The sequence below is a fragment of the Myxine glutinosa genome, chromosome 6, assembly GCF_964187855.1.
Source record: "Myxine glutinosa chromosome 6, kmMyxGlut1.1, whole genome shotgun sequence".
NCBI classification, from domain to species: domain Eukaryota; kingdom Metazoa; phylum Chordata; class Myxini; order Myxiniformes; family Myxinidae; genus Myxine; species Myxine glutinosa.
The window spans coordinates 154,623,876-154,643,465 of record NC_136266.1 but is presented as its reverse complement, the minus strand read 5'-3'; the positions used below and the strand labels follow the sequence as shown (position 1 = coordinate 154,643,465).

General features: G+C 46.0%; 1 protein-coding gene across 2 annotated transcripts in view; it reads right to left on the bottom strand.

Moving 5' to 3' along the window:
• LOC137428903 (NEDD4-binding protein 1) overlaps positions 1-19,590 on the bottom strand; it is a 79,555-nt gene that overhangs the window by 54,026 nt on the left and 5,939 nt on the right. For both annotated transcript variants that reach the window (XM_068118764.2, XM_068118765.2), the window contains exon 2: positions 14,803-15,033. In XM_068118764.2, coding sequence (XP_067974865.2) covers positions 14,803-15,033 — 231 coding nt within the window. The remainder of the gene's footprint in view (positions 1-14,802; positions 15,034-19,590) is intronic.

Here is a 19,590-nt window from a genome sequence, read left to right as displayed (position 1 = left end):
GATGATGTGGTTGAGCTTGAAAGTGGTTGGATGTCAATGAAAGCTAGTCTGTTGGGAGCCGTTGGTGAGGTATGTGGATGGACAAAAGCACCACCGAGGCACTCGGAAACATGGTGGTGGGATGATGAAGTTGGAAAGAGGATTGACGAGAAGAGGAAGAAGTTCAAGGAGTGGCAGAAGGCGAAGGGTACGGGAGCATAAACAGCAGAGCATGAAAGTTATAAGGCAGCCAAGAAGGCTGCAAAGAAAGAGGTAGCAAAGGCGCAGGAGGCATGTAGGAAAATGTTCGGAGAACGCTTGGATTCGGAAGAGGGTCAGAGAGCAGTATTCAGGATTGCAAAGCAGATAACGAAAGAGAGGTGTGATGTGATGGGGGTGAGTTGCTTGAAGGATGAAGTGGGACAAATCGTTGTCGACCCAGATGGAATTAAAGGAAGATGGAAAAGATATATGGAAATGCTGTTGAATACAGAGAATGAATGGGATGGCAACATAGAGAGTAACCCAGTTTTAGGACCGGCAGAGAAGATAACTGAGAAGGAAGTTGAGGAAGCGATAAAAGCAATGAAGAGTAGAAAAGCGGGAGGGCCGACGGGAGTTGTGGGAGATATGTTGAAGGCAGCAGGAAGTTGGGGTGTGAAGAGAATGACAGAGATCTGTAATTTGGTAGTGAAAATGAATGAATGAATGATCGTTTTAAGGCCATTTTCCCCGCTAGAGCGGGGGTTAGCCTAAAGAAGCCTAAAGGTCAGCCTAAAGGTGAAAGAAGGCCGCATTACAGTGGATTGGGAACAGAGTACCCTCGTCCCTCTACACAAGGGGAAAGGTGACCCTCTGGAGTGTGGCTCGTATCGAGCGATAAAGTTATTGGAGCATGGAATGAAGGTATTGGAAAGGGTGTTGGAGAGGAGGATAAGGAAGAAAGTGAAGATCGACGAAATGCAGTTTGGATTTATGCCAGGAAGAGGTACGACAGACGCGCTTTTCATTATGAGGAACTTGCAGGAGAAGTACATGGAGAAGAGGAAGAAGTTGTTTCTTGGGTTTGTTGATCTGGTGAAAGCATTCGATAGGGTTCCACGCAAAGTATTGACATGGGCATTGAGGAAGTTACGAGTGGAGGAATGGTTGATCAGAGTAGTGATGGCATTGTACAAAAGAGCGCGCACAGCTGTAAGGACGAAGGATGGGAACAGTGGTGAGTTTGAGGTGAAGGTGGGAGTGCACAGGCATCGTCCCACCTTCCCTCAAAATTGCTGCTGTTACCCCCATTCTAAAAAAAACCTGGTCTAAACCCTGACACCCTAAACAACTTCAGACCCATCTCCAACCTACCCTTTGTCAAAAGTTTTGGAACGTGCTGTAGCCACTCAACTCAAACATCACCTCTCTGCCAATAACCTGTATGAAACATTCCAATCCGGATTCCGCTCCAACCACAGTACTGAAACTGCTCTCCTCAAAATCACCAACGACGTTCTCCTCTCCTCTGACGCTGGCAACCTCAACATTCTCGTCCTCCTCGACCTCAGCGCTGCCTTTGACACCATCAATCACACCATCCTCCTCACCCGACTTGAATCCACCTTTAACGTTACCGGCACTGCCCTCTCTTGGATTAAATCATACCTCTCTGACAGACGCCAGTTCATCTCCATCAATAACTGCAAATCCCCCACTGCTCCCCTCCCCCAAGGTTCAGTTCTTGGCCCCCTCCTCTTCATCCTTTACCTGTCCCCCCTCGGTCACTTAATCTGCCGTCATGGTCTCCAATTCCACTGCTTCGCCGATGACATCCAGCTTTACATCTCCACCAAGTCCGTCTCCACCGACACCCACTCTATCCTGACAAACTGCATCACTGAAATCAAATTCTGGCTTCAAATCAACTTCCTCAAGCTTAACTGTGATAAATCTGAAATAATCATCATTGGCCCAAAAACTCTCACAAAATCCACCCATAACTTTGCCCTCAACATCGACGGTATCCCAGTATCCACCTCCCCTCACATCCGGAATCTTGGCGTCATCTTTGACCAAACCCTCTCCTTCGACAAATACACTAAACAGATCACAAAGTCAGCCTTCTTTCACCTGAAAAACATTGCCCGTCTCCGCTCATCCCTCTCCTCCACGGCTGCAGAAACCCTCATCCACGCCTTCACCACCTCCCGCCTGGACTACTGCAATAGCCTCCTCTATGGTTCACCCTCAAAAATCACCAATAAACTCCAATACATTCAGAACTCCGCTGCCCGTCTACTCACCCATTCCCGGACCCGTGACCACATCACCCCCGTCCTTTACAAGCTTCACTGGCTCCCCATCCCCCAGAGAATCCAGTACAAAATCCTCCTCTTGACATACAAAGCCCTCCATAACCTGGCCCCACCCTACCTGGCTGACCTCCTCTCCAGACACACTCCCACCCGCAACCTCCGCTCTACTGGTACCAACCTCCTGACCCCCTCCATCCGGACCAAATTCAGATCCTGGGGGGACAGGGCCTTCTCCATCGCTGCTCCCACCCTCTGGAACTCACTACTTTTTTTTTTCTTTTTTTTTTTTTGCTTCACCCTCAACTCAACTATTATCAACTCAAAAAAAAACAAAAAAAAAAACTCACTACCTCACACCTTCAGAGACTCCTCCTCACTCACCACATTCAAAACATCACTAAAGACCCACCTGTTCAACACTGCATTCAACATTCAACCCACAGCATTTAACCACTGACTATCTCTTCTCCTTCTCCCTCCTTTTGCTTTAAATATTTCCCTATTGATTCTTGTCTTTTTGCAATTGTTGTTTTCATGTATTGTTATGCATTATGTTTTCCACTCTGTCAAAGTGCCTTTGGGCTTCTTGAAAAGCGCTATACAAAATAAATGAATTCTTATTATTATTATCAGGGGTCAGTACGAAGTCCATTACTATTTGTAGCTGTGATGGAGGTGCTGGCTCAGAACGTAAAGGAGGATTTACCATGGGAGTTGTTGTATGCAGATGATCTGGTGTTGATTGCGGAAAGTATGGATGGACTGAAGGAAAAGATGAACAAGTGGAAGGAATGTATGGAGACAAAAGGTCTGAAGGTGAATATCGGAAAGACGAAGGTGATGGCAAGTGGTAAAGCATGTGGTGAGGTGGAAAGAACTGGGAAGTGGCCCTGTGCTGTGTGTAGGAAGGGTGTCGGAGTGAACTCCATTCAATGTACAATGTGCGCTGAGTGGGTTCATCAAAAATGTAGTGGTCTGAGAGGGTCATTAACCAGTGTGGCAGCTACATTCAAATGTAAGGTGTGCACAGAGGGAGCTGCAGATGGAGGAAAGGTTGAGTTGGATCTTGGAGACGGCGTGAAGCTGGAAGGTGTGAAAACATTTTGCTACCTCGGAGACATGCTGAATGGAGAAGGTGGATCAGACTAGGCAACGGTTGCTAGAGTGAGATGTGCATGGAAGAAGTTTCGGGAACTGAGTGGCATGGTGATGAGGAGGGGAGTGTCGTTGAAGCTGAAGGGAAAGGTGTATGCTGCATGTGTGAGAAGTGTTATGATTTATGGGAGTGAGACATGGGTAATGAACGTAGAGCAGCAACGAAGGTTGGAAAGGGTGGAAATGCGAATGGTTCGATGGATGTGCGGAGTATCGTTGAGAGAGAGGAAGACAAATGATGAATTGCGAAAGATGATGGGAATAGAGCCTGTGATTGATGCTGTGAAGAGGAATAGGTTGAGATGGTTTGGTCATGTGTTGAGGAAGGATGAAAGTGACTGGTTGAGAAGAGTGATGGAAATGAATGTAGAAGGAAGTCGAGGACGGGGAAGACCGAGAAAGACTTGGCTAAAGATGGTGGAAGAAGAAATGCGGGCAAGGGGGTTAACAAGGAGAGATGTAGAAAATAGGGCAAAATGGAGAAGATTGTCATGGGGACCGCAAGGCTAACCCCCGCTCTAGCAGGGAAAATGGCCTTTAAAATGCATGTTGTGTATGTTGTATATGATTTATAGGATTTATATTTATATATTTATATGATAGTTTATACGATTGCCTGCTAATACGTGATTATGTTTTGTATATGACGTGGAAAATCGATTTCAATAAAGCTCATCATCTTGAAGGGGTTTGTAATAAAATAATTACACGTCGCACACGAGTGGACAATCGACAACATGGCAAGCGCTCGGCGGATACTGCGTCGCACACGAGTGGAGAACCGACAACATGGCAAGCGCTCAGTGGATGCTGCGTCGCACACGAGTCGAGAACCGACAACATGGCAAGCGCTCAGTGGATGCTGCGTCACACACTAGTGGAGAATCGACAACATGGCAAGCTCTGTGTTGCACACGAGTGGAGAACCGACAACATGGCAAGCGCTCAGTGGACGCCGAGTCACACAAGAATGGAGAATCGACAACATGGAAAGCGCTCAGGGAATGTAGTGTCACTTTATCTCCAAGTCTCTTGTTTCGCCCTGTCACCAGCAAAGTGTACTTCAGTCTGTCTAATATGTATTTTGATGAAGGTTAAAGGTCCACAGGCATAATTATTTAATTTTTTGGATGTGATTACATTGATTTTTAAGTAATAAATGAAGTAATGAATGTGGTTTTTAATTCTAAAATTTTTTGGAGGTACTACAGGTAAAAAAATAAAATTAAAAATAAAATAAATCAAACCCGTTGGGTACCGCCTCTAAAAATTGTGATGGTCATGAAATCATCTGCGTGACGCAATCAAAGGCAAGGTTATCTCAGCATACAATGGATAATAGCTGCACAACTTGCTTCAAACATGTCAGAAAGTGAATTTGATGGAGATTTTTCTATTCAAGAATCCTCCGATAGTCAAAATCATGATACAAAGTACCCACAGCAACACTATATCCTCAGGATGACGTAGTGGGTCACTTGAGTAATCAAACTGCCATTTTGGAGGGGGGGGGGGGGGGGGGGAGGGGCAATCAAGCGTAAAAGGACACCCAAAAACAATATCTTCCTTGGAAGATATTTATTCAAAAAAGAACAACGATTAAGTGTCAAGTGAAGCCATATCTACCAAATAACCCTAACATGATGTTTGTTCTGTGTCTGTGGCCTGCAGAAGTTAAAAAGACTTCTGCAAGCCAGGGGTAGGCGAGTTATCGCATGGCATTCAAATTCAAACTTGTCCCTGATCCTCTAAATTAATAAAATGTATTGTAATGACAATAAAATAGATTTGATGAATCTTCGCACTTCAGACAAGGCCAGCGAGCCTCGCATGCAGAGGCAGGCATTCAGCTCAAGCTGTGATGCTATCTACTTTTATAACCACGCAGCAAAGTAAACTCGATTAAAGAATAGAGAGATATAGTCCTTTGTTAGCCTGATAATGTATAAATAGTATATTTATATATGATACGACTTTTCATACGATATCTATATACACACACATATATATATATATATATATATATATATATATATTATATATTAAAAAAGGATTTAATATATAGAACTTGTAACAATGATGTGTGCTGAACTTTTGCAACCCTGTTTTTCTGCAACAGGGAGATTGAGAAACAGAACTGATATCTGGAAGAAGCAGTCGGCTTTGTTTATTTTGTAAGATGTTAGAAATCTCTGTGCTTCTTCATGACTTGACATTTTTTGGCTGAGGTGCTGACCCAAGAGGTTGAATCACGCAATGCTTGTTATTTCTTTAAACCTCATTTGAACTGTCTTTGATCTCTGACCATAAATAGCCATGCCCCAGCACCCTCGGGGAGCTCTTGGTTCAGTTGTAATGTATTAAATGTAGTGTGTTGATCTGTGTTGAATGTAGCGTAGTGATTTCGTTTTATTCGTGGATGTGTAACTCGAATGGAAGTGTTTTTCTGTAAATATCTTTGGTACCAGTGAATCAAGTACTCCCATGTGTCATTGAATCATTTAAAGGCTAAATTAATTAATTAAAATCCACTACAGGCCCTTTAAGTTAGGGTGACCAAAATGTTTCCCTTGCAACGCATGCCCACATTACGATTTACGACGGTATGCCTATGGGAAAATTGGATTTGAATACTTTTAACCTGGAATACCTTTTAACTTGGAATTAAATTGCATTACATTAGACTTTTTCCACCTTTAGTTACACATCGTAACCCAGAACTTCCAAGTGAAAAACAAATTCTACAAATTTCAGAGAATTAATTAGAAATCCAAAACTAGCATATCTTGGTTGGATACGTGTCCACTTCCCCCCCCCCCCCCTTATTATTATTATTTTTTGAATGTTGAAGGCTACAGTCACAGACTATATAGCCCTCATCAAATTGTAAATAATAATAATAGCAATTGTAAATTAGCTCAGGTGTAACCAATCAAAATCACACACAAAGTTAAATGGCCTCCATCTGTGTTAAATTGTAGTGATTCTGATTATTTCAGAGTAAAATCAGCTGTTCCTGGAGGTTTCTTCTGCTGGGTAGTGAATTTCACAGCAAAGACTCAACCATGAACACCAAGGAGCTTTAAAAAGACCTCCGGGATAAAATTGTGGAAAGACACAGATCAGGGGATAGGTATAAAAATATTTTTAAAAGGCCTTCAATATCCCTTGGAGCACATTCAAGATGATCATTAAGAAATGGAAGGCGTATGGTGCCACCAATACCTTGCCTAGATCAGGCCGTCCCTCCAAACTGACGACCAAGCAAGGAGGAGACTGACAAGAGAGGCCACCAAGACGCCAATGGAAACTTTGAAAGAACCACAGGCCTTTATGACAAAGAATGCTCACTGTGTACATGTGACAACAATATCCAAGCACTCCACAAGTCTGGCCTGTACGGTAACATAGCAAGAAGAAAGCCATTACTCAAAAAAGGACACCTCGAGTCCCGTTTGAGGTATGCAAATAAACACTCCGGAGATTCTGAAGGCATGTGGCAAACTGTGTTGTGGTCTGACGAAAACAAGAACTTTTTGAGGAAAGAAGTTGGGGATTGAAAGAGGTGGAGTTGGGGTGTTTTAACGGGGGTAGAAAAGATCAAGGTTTTGGATACGGGAAGATAGGAGATGGTGGTGAACAGCTGCTTTAAAGTCCTGGAGGGAGGAGTGGGATTGAAGAGAGTGTGGGAGTTTGTTCCAGAGGCGGGAGAAAAGAGGAATGAAAGAGTGAAGGTGAGCGGAGAGTCTTGATTTTGGCAGTATCACCAAAGAGGGTTGCCGTTTCTTCCCTATTTTATTTTACTGTATATAAGGAGCCCATTTGAGGCAGTTTACGAGAGAGAAGAGAACGATTGTTGTAACATCTATCTCTATATCGCTATCTCTATCTCTCTCTATCTATCTCTATCTATCTATCTCTATCTATCTATCTCTATCTATCTCTATCTATCTATCTCTATCTATCTATCTCTATCTATCTATCTCTATCTATCTATCTATCTCTATCTATCTATCTCTATCTATCTATCTCTATCTATCTCTCTCCATCTCTCTCCATCTCTCTCCATCTCTCTCCATCTCTCTCCATCTCTCTCCATCTCTCTCCATCTCTCTCCATCTCTCTCCATCTCTCTCTATCTACCTCTATCTCTCTCTATCTACTTATATCTCTCTCTATCTCTCTCTATATCATCGATTTCAGAATTTCAGAATCATTGGAATCTCCCGCGATGAAGCCAACTCCAAGGGCCTTTCACATACTCACCGCAGGCAGGTTGGTGGTCTTTCCGTCTTCTACCGACTCCTCTCCGGCCTTGCCCCCCCCAGCTCTCTCTGGGCTCTGTCCCCCCAAATATTCCTACAGGTCGCACAAGATCTGCCTGCAACCCTCTTGTGGTCAAACTGCCAAAATCAAGACTCTCTGCTCACCCTCACTCCTTCATTCCTCTTTTCTCCCACCTCTGGAACAAACTCCCCTCACTCTCTTCAATCCCACTCCTCCCTCCAGGTCTTTAAAACAGCTGTTCACCACCATCTCTTATCTTCCCCCATCCAAAACCTTGATCCTTTCTACCCCCACTAATTTCACCCCAAATCCTCGTTTTTGAAATACCAACTTCTTTCCTGGAAGTCCTTGGTGTCCTTGTGTTTTATACTTCTCCCACCCCCCCACCCCCCTTCCCACGCCTCCTCCCCCCAAGCCCTCTCCCTCCCACACATCTCTCGATGTCCCTGCTCTCAAATGTTGTGTTTGTGTGCTTCCCCTTCTCTCCCCATCTTGTCTACCGCTCCCTCTTTTTATATATTTTGTTTGTCTGTTTGATTTGTTTGTGAAATAAATGTTAGCTTTTTCACGAGCCTCGATTCTGTATACAAAAAAAAAAAAAAAAATCAAAAAATCAATCAATCTATATCTCTCTCTATATCTATAAAAGAAAGTTTTTGTTTGTTTGTTTGTCTGTCTGCATGCGCTAATTTCCTGAACGGTGAAAGATAGGAGGAAACCTCTGAAACAAAAAATGTTGGGACGGGCCCCAGGAAGGTTATAGGCTAGGTGGCGAGGCTGGTCAAGGCCGCTTCAGTCGAGCTGGGCCCATTTCGCAATTAAAAGGTGAGATGAATTATAGTAGTCAATCTTCTACGGCCACGAGTAAAAGCTGAATTTTAGTGGTAAATTCATTCAAAAAGAACTAAAAATGTCGGCACGGCCCCCGGGAAGGTTAGAGGCTCGGTGACAAGGCCAGTCAATGCCGCCTCGGCCGGGCTGGGCCCATTTCGCAATTAAAAGCTGAGCTGAATTATAGTAATCAATCTTCTACGGTCGCAAGTAAAAGCTGAATTATAGTAGTCAATTCATTCAAAAATAACCTGGGCAACGCCGGGTGCTTTCGGCTAGTCTCTCTATATATCTATCTATTTCTTTCTATAATCTATCCATCTATCCATCTATTTCTTTCTATAATCTATCCATCTATTTCTTTCTATAATCTATCCATCTATCCATCTATTTCTTTCTATAATCTATCCATCTATTTCTTTCTATAATCTATCCATCTATCCATCTATTTCTTTCTATAATCTATCCATCTATCCATCTATTTCTTTCTATAATCTATCCATCTATTTCTTTCTATAATCTATCCATCTATTTCTTTCTATAATCTATCCATCTATCCATCTATTTCTTTCTATAATCTATCCATCTATTTCTTTCTATAATCTATCCATCTATCCATCTATTTCTTTCTATAATCTATCCATCTATCCATCTATTTCTTTCTATAATCTATCCATCTATTTCTTTCTATAATCTATCCATCTATTTCTTTCTATAATCTATCCATCTATTTCTTTCTATAATCTATCCATCTATTTCTTTCTATAATCTATCCATCTATTTCTTTCTATAATCTATCCATCTATTTCTTTCTATAATCTATCCATCTATTTCTTTCTATAATCTATCCATCTATTTCTTTCTATAATCTATCCATCTATCCATCTATTTCTTTCTATAATCTATCCATCTATCCATCTATTTCTTTCTATTAATCTATCCATCTATTTCTTTCTATAATCTATCCATCTATTTCTTTCTATCCATCTATCCATCTATTTCTTTCTATCCATCCATCCATCCATCTATCCATCTATTTCTTTCTATCCATCTATTTCTTTCCATCCATCCATCCATCCATCTATTTCTTTCCATCCATCCATCCATCCATCTATTTCTTTCCATCTATCCATCCATCCATCCATCTCTTTCTTTCCATCTATCCATCCATCCATCCATCTATTTCTTTCCATCTATCCATCTATCCATCCATCCATCTATTTCTTTCCATCTATCCATCCATCCATCTCTTTCTTTCCATCCATCCATCCATCCATCTCTCTCTCTCTCTCTCTCTCTCTCTCCGTAATTAAAAATGATTCAAACAACCTGTGAACTGGTATAGCTCGACTGAGCTTCGAGTTATTCCACCACACTTGCACCATGTATTAACTCAGCTGGGTGGACACTTATCCAACCAATATATTCTTGTTTTGTATTTTTTATTAATTTTCTGAAATGTGTAGAATTTGTTTTTCATTTGAAAGTTGTGGGTTACGATGTGTAACTAAAGGTGAAAAAAAAAGCCTGATTTAATGCAATTTAATTCCAGGCTACAAGGTAACAAAAGGTGAAAATTTTGAAAGGGGATGTAGACTTTCTACAAGTACTGTACACTATAAGAGAGATGTTTGTCTGTCTGTCTTTGTCTCCATTTTTCTCAGATGGCCAAACAGATCTTTGTCAAACTTTAAGAGGCTCATCAGTGAGTGCCAGGGAGTGTTTTAGGCAAAAATGCTGCTTCGGCTTCTGCTGCCTCAACAATGGATGGAGGCTCTCAACGCCAAACAGGATATCAGAGCTGTCTCCCTTGGCATATCGCGTGCCTCCGATACGGTCTGGCACCCCGCCCTGCTCACCAAACTCTCCGATGGTATCCATGGAAATCTCCACGCATGGCTTGCGAACTTCCTCTGCGGTCGCAGTCAACGTGTGGCCCTGAATGGATTTCTCTCATCTCCCCTTCCTGTTCAGGCTGGAGTGTCTCAAGGCAGAGTTCTGGGCTTTTTTGGTATTCATCAATGATCTTTCTGACTCTCTGAAAAATCCTCTCTATCTTTTTGCTGATGACTCCACCCTCTGCCACTCCATATCTAAACCATCAGATCGGCAGGCAGAGCCTCTTCACTCTCTGCAGACCTGGACAAAATCACAAACTGGTCAAACAAGTGGAACATGTTTTTCAATCCTCACAAATCTCACACTCTCACTGTCTCTCCGAAAAGACCGACTGGACAACCCTCCCATCTACTTTCTCAACAATCCTCTTGAAGAAGTTCTGTCACTCAAGCTTTTGGGTCTCACTATCTGCATGATCTTTCCTGGGAAAACCACATTTCCAAGGTGGCCTCCAAGGCCAGTCGCCGACCGGGCATCCTCCGTCGTGCGAAGTCCTTCCTTGGCACACCTGAGCTCCTCACCACATACAAGGCTTTCATCCGCAGCTTGATTGAGAACTGCTCTCCCCTCTGGTCTGGCGCCTCACCTTGCTCAGCTTGACGCTGTGGAAATCAAGGCCTTCAACATTATTGAAATCTCCCATGATGAAGGTTTTTTTTTGTTTTTTTTTGTATACAAAGTCGAGGCTCGTGAAAGAGCTAACATTTATCAAACAAACAAATCAAACAAACAAGCAAACAAAGTATATAAAAAGGGGAGCGGTCGACAAGATGGGGAGAGAAGGGGAGGAAGCACACAAACACAACATTTGAGAGCAGGGACATCGGGAGATGTGTGGGAGGGAGAGGGCCTGGGGGGGGGGGGGGGGCAGGATAGAAATAAAACGGAAGGACACCAAGGACTTCCAGGAAAGAAGTCGGCACCTCAAAAAGTGGATTTGGGGTGAAATTAGCGGGGGTAGAAAAGATCAAGGTTTTGGATTGGGGAAGATAAGAGATGGTGGTGAACAGCCGTTTTAAAGACCTGGAGGGAGGAGTGGGATTGAAGAAAGTGAGGGAGTTTGTTCCAGAGGCGGGAGAAAAGAGGAATGAAGGAGTGAAGGTGAGCAGAGAGTCTTGATTTTGAGAGTTTCACCATAAGAGGGTTGCAGGCAGATCTTGTGCGACCTGTAGGAATATTTAGGGGACAGAGCCCAGAGAGAGCTGGGGGAGCAAGGCCGGAGAGGAGTCGGTAGAAGACGGAAAGACCACCAACCTGCCTGCGGTGAGTAAGTGAAAGGCCCTCGGAGATAGCGTCATCGCGGGAGATTCCAATGATTCTGAACGCTTTGGTTTCAACAGCGTGAAGACCAGCTAGGTGTGAGGCAGGAGCACCAGCCCAGAGGGGAGAGCAGTACTCCATTGAGCTGCGGATGAAAGCCTTGTATGTGGTGAGGAGCTCAGGTGTGCCAAGGAAGGACTTCGCACGACGGAGGATGCCCGGTCGGCGACTGGCTTTGGAGGCCAGCTTGGAAATGTGGTTTTCCCAGGAAAAATAATGGCAGATAGTGAGACCCAAAAGCTTGAGTGACAGAACTTCTTGGAGAGGATTATTCAGAAAGTGGATGGGAGGGTTGTCCAGTCGGTCTTTTCGGAGAGACATCGTAAGAGTGTGAGATTTGTCAGGATTGAAAGACATGTTCCACTTGTTTGCCCAGTCTGTGATTTTGTCCAGGTCTGCAGAGAGTGAGGAGGCTGCAGACTGCCGATCTGAGGGATGAGGAATGGAGCGGCAGAGAGTGGAGTCATCAGCAAAGAGATAGAGAGGATTTTCAAGAGAGTCAGAGAGATCATTGATGAAGACCAGAAAAAGCACAGGGCCCAGAACACTGCCTTAGGGAACTCCAGCCTGAACAGGAAGAGGAGATGAGAGAAACCCATTCAGGGCCACACGTTGACTACGACTAGAGAGGAAGTCCGCCAGCCATGCGTGGAGATTTCCATGGATACCAAAGGAGGAGAGTTTGGTGAGCAGAGCAGAGTGCCAGACCGTATTGAAGGCACGTGATATGTCGAGGGAGACAGCTCTAATTTCCTGTTTGGCATTGAGGACCTCCATCCATTGTTGACACAGCAGAAGCAGCATGTCCAGAGTAGTGACCTGGTCTGAAACCAAATTGATGATCAGAGATCAAGCCATTGGAGAAGAGGAAAGATTTCATATCCGAAGCAATGATGGATTCCATGACTTTGCTGATAATTGGGAGAAGGCTGATTGGTCTGTAGTTGCTAGGATCTGTTTTTGCACCTTTTTTGTGCAAAGCGGTGATGTTGGCTGATTTCCAAGCGGATGGCAGTTGACCTTGAGCAAAAGAGAGGGTGAAGAGAACAGAGAGAGGGAGTGAAAGAGCGGAAGAACAGGATTTTAGGACCCGTGGGCTGATGCCGTCAGGTCCAGTTGCAGAATCAGAGTCGAGGGTTGACAGAAACTTTGACAGAAGCCGAGTCTATATAGGCCCCTCACAGACATGTCGGTTGTCTCTCTGTCTTATACAACCTCCTTTCTGGTCTTGCACCCTCTGCTCTCTCCGTGCTTTATCCTCCTACTTGCCCCCCAGGTTTCTACAGGGCACATGCAGTCGACCAGCAAACCCTTTGTGGTGAAACTACCTAAATGCAGAATCACTGCTCACCTCCACTCATTCGTTCCTCTTTATTCCCAGCAGTGACACCAACTTCCACATTCTCTTCAATTTCAGTTTTCCCTCCAAATTTTCAAGGCAGCTGTTCACCACCATATCAGATCATGCCCCATCCAAAACCATGATATTTTCTGTGCCCCTACCCCACAACTAAGTGCACCTCCTTCCAAATTTCCAGTTTTAACTTCCTGAGAGCTTGCTTCTGTATCCATCTCTCATTCCTCCCCACATCCATTATTTGTCAAAGTCTCCCTCTATTTTGTCCTTCAATCCTGCCGTCGGTGCCCCTCACTTCATAAACCCTCTACTGTGTTCTAGCTCTTCCACGAGCCTCGACTCTACACAAAAAAATTAATTGACGAGCATGTTACCGGAAGTCTGACATTTTTTATTGGCCTTTACACAAGGTTGCAATGGACTGCAACCCAACGGCCATATTCAATAAACAGGACGGTTTGTTTGTGCCGCCACCTGCGCTTTTTTATCTTGCCTGGTAAAATTGCTCCACAACCACAATAGTAAAGCTAGTTAGTTTTGCTACAACTCCAGAAAGGAAGTCTCAATTGGTATTCCCATTTTGAAACGGACATGGCTATAATGTGAGAATTATGGGTTACAAGGCGCATCATGGGCAAGATCTTCTTCAGGCGTTACAATGAATTAGCACCCAAAAGGGGTAGCGTACAATTTTCAAAAGGTCGATATTAACTTCAGTCAAGTAGATTACATTGTTGGCGACATTAATCCTTCAAATCTTAACTTCCTAAATAATGTAAGCTCAATGCTCATCCGCAGCTCAATGGAATACTGCTCTCCCCTCTGGGCTGGTGCTCCTGCCTCACACCTAGCTCGTCTTCACGCTGTTGAAACCAAAACGTTCAGAATCATTGGAATCTCCCGCGATGAAGCTAACTCCAAGGGCCTTTCACTCACTCACAGCAGGCAGGTTGATGGTCTTTCCGTCTTCTACCGACTCCTCTCCGGCCTTGCACCCCCAGCTCTCTCTGGGCTCTGTCCCCCAAATATTCCTACAGGTCGCACAAGATCTGCCAGCAACCCTATTATGGTTAAACTGCCAAAATCGAGACTCTCTGCTCACCTTCACTCCTTCATTCCTCTTTTCACCCGCCTCTGGAACAAACTCCCTCACTCTCTTCAATCCCACTCCACCCTCCAGGTCTTTAAAACGGCTGTTCACCACCATCTCTTATCTTCCCCCATCCAAAACCTTGATCTTTTCTACCCCTGCTAATTTCACCCCAATTCCACTTTTTTGAAATACCAACTTCTGTCCGGGAAGTCCTTGGTGTCCTTGTGTTTTATACTTCTCCCACCCCCTCCCCCTTTCCCACGCCTCCTCCTCTCCCCAAGCCCTCTCCCTCCCACACATCTCCCTGCTCTCATATGTTGTGTTTGTGTGCTTCCCCTTCTCTCCCCATCTTGTCTTCCGCTCCCTCTTTTTATATATTTTGTTTGTCTGGTCGATTTGTTTGTGAAATAAATGTTAGCTCTTTCACGAGCCTCGATTCAGTATACAAAAAAAAAAATGTAGGGCAAAATAATGACTTGTCAACCACAGAGAATATGAAAATTTTGGCAAATCTGCAGCAGGATAACTATTAAAATACCAGAAAGAAACTGTGACATCCCCCCTGGAGAAGCCAAGATCACCTGCAGACATTCAGCAAGATGCTGTACAAGAGTTTGTGCAAGTAGCATTGCAGTTGGGTCGCCCTGCAACATAATCCGGCCTTCATTGATAATCTGTAGGTCAGCGCCGCTTTCCCACACGATCGCTCGTTCAAACCAGCCGTCCAAACCCACGAGCACACATTGCAGAACCTTGGGAAATGTCACCTCTCGCTTCAAGAACTGTTCTCCAAACTGGCCCACGATATACGCCTGCAAGAAGGAAGAGATCGCACGAAGGGAATAGTTACTTTTGAAAAGGAGGATTCGTTTGGATATCGTTTACAAGACGACTGCATTCCAGGGAATGAAGCAATGATGACGTCACACGACAGAATCGAGCCAATATCACTGACAACTGGAATGGAATCAATTTGGGTTTACCTGTGCAGCGCATTATAATCTGAAACCAATGACTCATCATGTGGGGCACCAGGATTAAACGAAGTGACGGGCAGGATTGGGATCGAAATGGTAAATGTGTTACAACCTGCACGGAGCAACATGTTGACCAGTTAAACCACAGTGGTGAAGTCGTCAATAATTTGGTGGGCAAACTGAAACTATAGTGGGGCAACTTAGCATAACAATTGTGCATTTTGTGAGGTAAGCACCAAATTTGGCACACTAGTCGACTATCATATTGTTGCGAATATGGAATTTGGCCTCCATATCCGCTTGTAAATATTCCCCTATTTTCTCTAATACTCCCCAACTTTCCCCAGTCCCCCATTCCCTAGTCCCATTGCATGTAAATAACAATCAGTAGAGCCGACCTTCCCCTTATTCCCCCATTAAATGTCGTGCCCAGGTCCACCGCACCACACGTAGACAACTTTCGGACATCTTCCTAGTTATTCTTATTCTATGTCAGTTAAGGCCTCGTCTCCATTAATTATGACTCTTCGTTGCACCAGAATGTGATTATATGGCATCAGTAGTGAGTTTAGGACCTTTCCCATACCTCCTCCCATCTTCTTCCCCAAACAACAACAATAACAACAACTACAACAACAATTACAACAACAACAGAGGGGATGGCGGCGGAGCGGGGGAGGATGCGTCCTCACACCGGCTCGATTAGCTCCAGACCATGCGCTCCACGGGGTTACCCCGAAGGGGCTGGCTGTCAGCTCCTCGTCGGGGGCGGAGCCAGTAACCCCCCCGCACGCACCCAATGAGAAGCAGCGTGCCGATTCCACGAGGCGGAGCTAACGAGCCGAGGGCGTGTCACTCCCCGCCGGATATACGCAGCCGCTTGCCGGACGTGACGTCAGATTCGCCCCCAGCTGGAGAAAGACGGACCTGCGAGCGCTGAAACAGATGCGCCTCAGCTTGGAGACTGGAGAGAGAAGCCACCGCCACCCCCAGCGCGACGATACCTCCCCGCATCTCTGGACCGGACCGAGTCGATTCTGCCTTGAGCCAAGAGTGCACCTTGAGCCATCGCGACCTGCCTTTCCTTTTCATCAACCCCCGTGTGAGTCAGCATTTTGTCCCGTGTGTCTGTCGTCTGTCCGGGGTTAATATAAGAGTGTGTCTAAGTGCCTGTCTTCCTGTAATATACCTCTAGCCCCTGTAATCTAACCTTTTCCGTACGAATATACTTGAGAATCGAAACGTTGGTGTCGTATTGTGTGATTGTAATCCAGCCGGGTGTCTTCTTTTTCTTATTGAGCCAGCATAGCGCGGCTAGTCAACGTTCGGGCACAATCGGGTAACTTGTACGGATACGGCGGCCATCCCGCTCGGCCCACCATACCATCAAAGTCGTATCTGTAACAATTGGTGTCGGGAGTGAGATTCGAGGCCCGACCAAATTTTGAAGGAAAAAAAAAAAAACGAATAGAGGAAAAAAAAAATTTGGTCAAAATTTGGAGCGGCCGAAATTTGTTTTGTTTTACGAAACTCGAATTTTGCAAGTCGCGCTATGGCGGATCAAGACGGCTGGGGTCCGGTAGGGGAGAGTGAAGCAGGGTCGGTCCAGGACCAAATTGAGGGACATGAGGGACATGAGGAGAGCGAAGCAGCGAGGGTAGCAGACGCGCAAAATGGCGCCTCGCTGGTCACCGCGCCCGCGACCGTGGCAGCGCCCCTGGTGGATCCGAACCTTTTCCTCCTGCAAATGAGGGCCCTTATGGAACAAATGGTGGGAATGAGGGCTGATAGAAAGCGATTGAGTGACCGATTGGATGAGCAATTGGGGGTAATGGGGAACCGGATGGATGCTCAGAGTGAGCAATTGGGGGTAATGGGGAACCGGATGGATGCTCAGGGTGAGCGATTGGAGGGCCAAATGGGGGTAATGAGGGACGAAGCGAGGGGTACCAGTGAGGGATTAGACAATAATTTTAAGGGATTAGACAATAATTTTAAGGGATTAGACATGAAATTTGGGAAATTAGACGATAGATTAGGGGAAATACAGGAGGGGTTAACGGGGGTAGAAAACAGAATGGCTGCCCAGGAGAATCAGATAGAGGGAGTGAAAAATGGGTTAGAGGGGTTAGAAAACAGTATGGAAGGCAAATTGAGGGACATGAGGGACCAAGCGGAAAGGGAAGTTAAACAAATGGAGCAGCAGATAGAGGGGGTCAGAATAGGGGTAGAAACCAAACTGGATGCTCACAGGGAGGAAATGGAGCAGATGAGGGTGGCATCTGGGCAGGAGATGCAAGTGATGGGAGAGGAGATCAGAAGAGGAGTGAGTGAGGAGGTCGGAGGAGTGCGCGAGGAGGTGAGGCACTGTAAGGAGCGCATGGAGAAAGAGGTGAGAAAGGGGACTGTAAAATTGCAAGGTGGTATAGAGGAGTTGACGCTGGGAGTAGAACAACTGACAGTGGGACAAAAGGAGTTGGGGGACCAGGTAAAGAAGAACACAGCGGTAATAGAGGGTTTAAAATCGACACAGAAGGAGATGAAAAAGGACGTAGGGGTAATTAAAAAAGAGTGCCAGACGGTACATGAGGACCTGACGAGGAAAATGGACAAGGTGGTAGAGGTAATGGAGGTTAAAGAGCGGGAGGTGCGGGAGCACATAGAAAAAAATAAAGTGGAGTTAGAGGAAGAACTTAAAGGGGCGCACGAAGAGATGAAGGAGATGAAGCAAAAATTAGAAGAAGTGGAAGAAGGGGTGAGCGAAATTAAGAAGCGACGGAGAGAGGATAAGAAAGAGATAAAGGAGGAAGTAAAAGAATTGGTCCAAAGTCTGTGTTCGGATCGTGATGATGTGCTCATTAACCGGATGAGGGATTCGCAGGTGATGGAGGAGAAGCGAAGAGGAAGAGGACCCGGTGTAAGTGGTGACCAATATGGTCGTGCGTATGATGCGCCAGGTGATTTAAGAGGCTTGGGGGTCGAGATAGACCCGGGTGTTCGTGAGAGGCCGTTGGTGAAGTGTGCGACAGGTCTGGTGTGCGAAAGAGGAGGTGTGCGAGAAAGTCCGACTCTGGGGTGTGTGAGGAAAAAGTGCGTGCCAAGGAGTGAGGGTGCTGGCGAGAGTGAGTCGGTCGTAGCGCGTGTGCGAGGGGGCACATGGAAGCGCGGTGTGGTGAGTGTTACAGAGGATGTGACGGGAGAGTGTGCGCGAGGAAGGTGTGTGACGGACAGGTGCATGGGGAAAGAGTGCGCTGTCAAAGGCAAGGAAGAATGCACACCTGTGGTGAGTGTTACAGAGGGTGTGACGGGAGAGTGTGCGCGAGGAAGGTGTGTGACGGACAGGTGCATGAGGAAAGAGTGCGCTGTCAGAAGTAAGGAAGAGTGTCCACCTGTGGTGAGTGTTACAGAGGGTGTAACGGGAGAGTGTGCGCGAGGAAGGTGTGTGACGGACAGGTGCATGAGGAAAGAGTGCGCTGTCAGAAGTAAGGAAGAGTGTCCACCTGTGGTGAGTGTTACAGAGGGTGTAACGGGAGAGTGTGCGCGAGAAAGGTGTGTGACGGACAGGTGCATGGGGAAAGACTGCGCTGTCAAGAGTAAGGGTGAGTGCGCTGTCAAGAATGGAGGTGAAAGTAGTGAGAGTGACAAGGAGCGTGAGTTAGTTGTGACAGGTGAGCGAGGATGTACACCTGGGATGGAAGGATGCACACCTGGAATGGTAGAGCGTGAGTGGGAATGCACGCTGGAGTTGGTGGTGAGGCACGTGGTTGGGTGTGCGAATGAGGGCACACCTGTGATTGTCACAGAGGAGGTGACCGAGGAGGGGGCGCGAAGCGGTGTATTGGTGAGGTGTGCGAGCAACGAATGTGTGCCAAAGTGTTCGGTGGTCAGGTGTGTGACCAAGGCTGTGAGTGGAATGGGTGTACCTGGGTGTGTAAGGAAAGGTACGAGGAGCATGGGCACGGCTGGATGTGTGAGCAAGGAACGGGCTGCGGGGTGTAAGCGTCCAGGTGAAGCATCGACGTTAGACGGGGTCGAGTTTAGAACGACTTATAGCCGAATCGGGCCCTCGGTGCGTGCCGGGCTTCGCGTGCCGCGAGAACCAGCGGGGATCCGAGCCACGGCGGGTTCGAAAGGACCGCCGTGCGCGATCCACGCTGGGCCTCGCGTGGGACGGCCGCGTCCGTGCTCCACTAGGCGGAGCGGGCAGCTGGATAGGAAGGGTCGTTATGGCGACCACTTTTTGTTGAGACGTGCCGGCAGGTCGAGATCGGGACATTGGATGGCTCCACGCCGAGGTGATGCGTGGGATCTCGGCCCGGGTAAGCCCCCGTCCCTGCACCGAGTGCCGGACGCATTCAGCCGCTGGCACAAAACAACCAGCATCCATTGCTT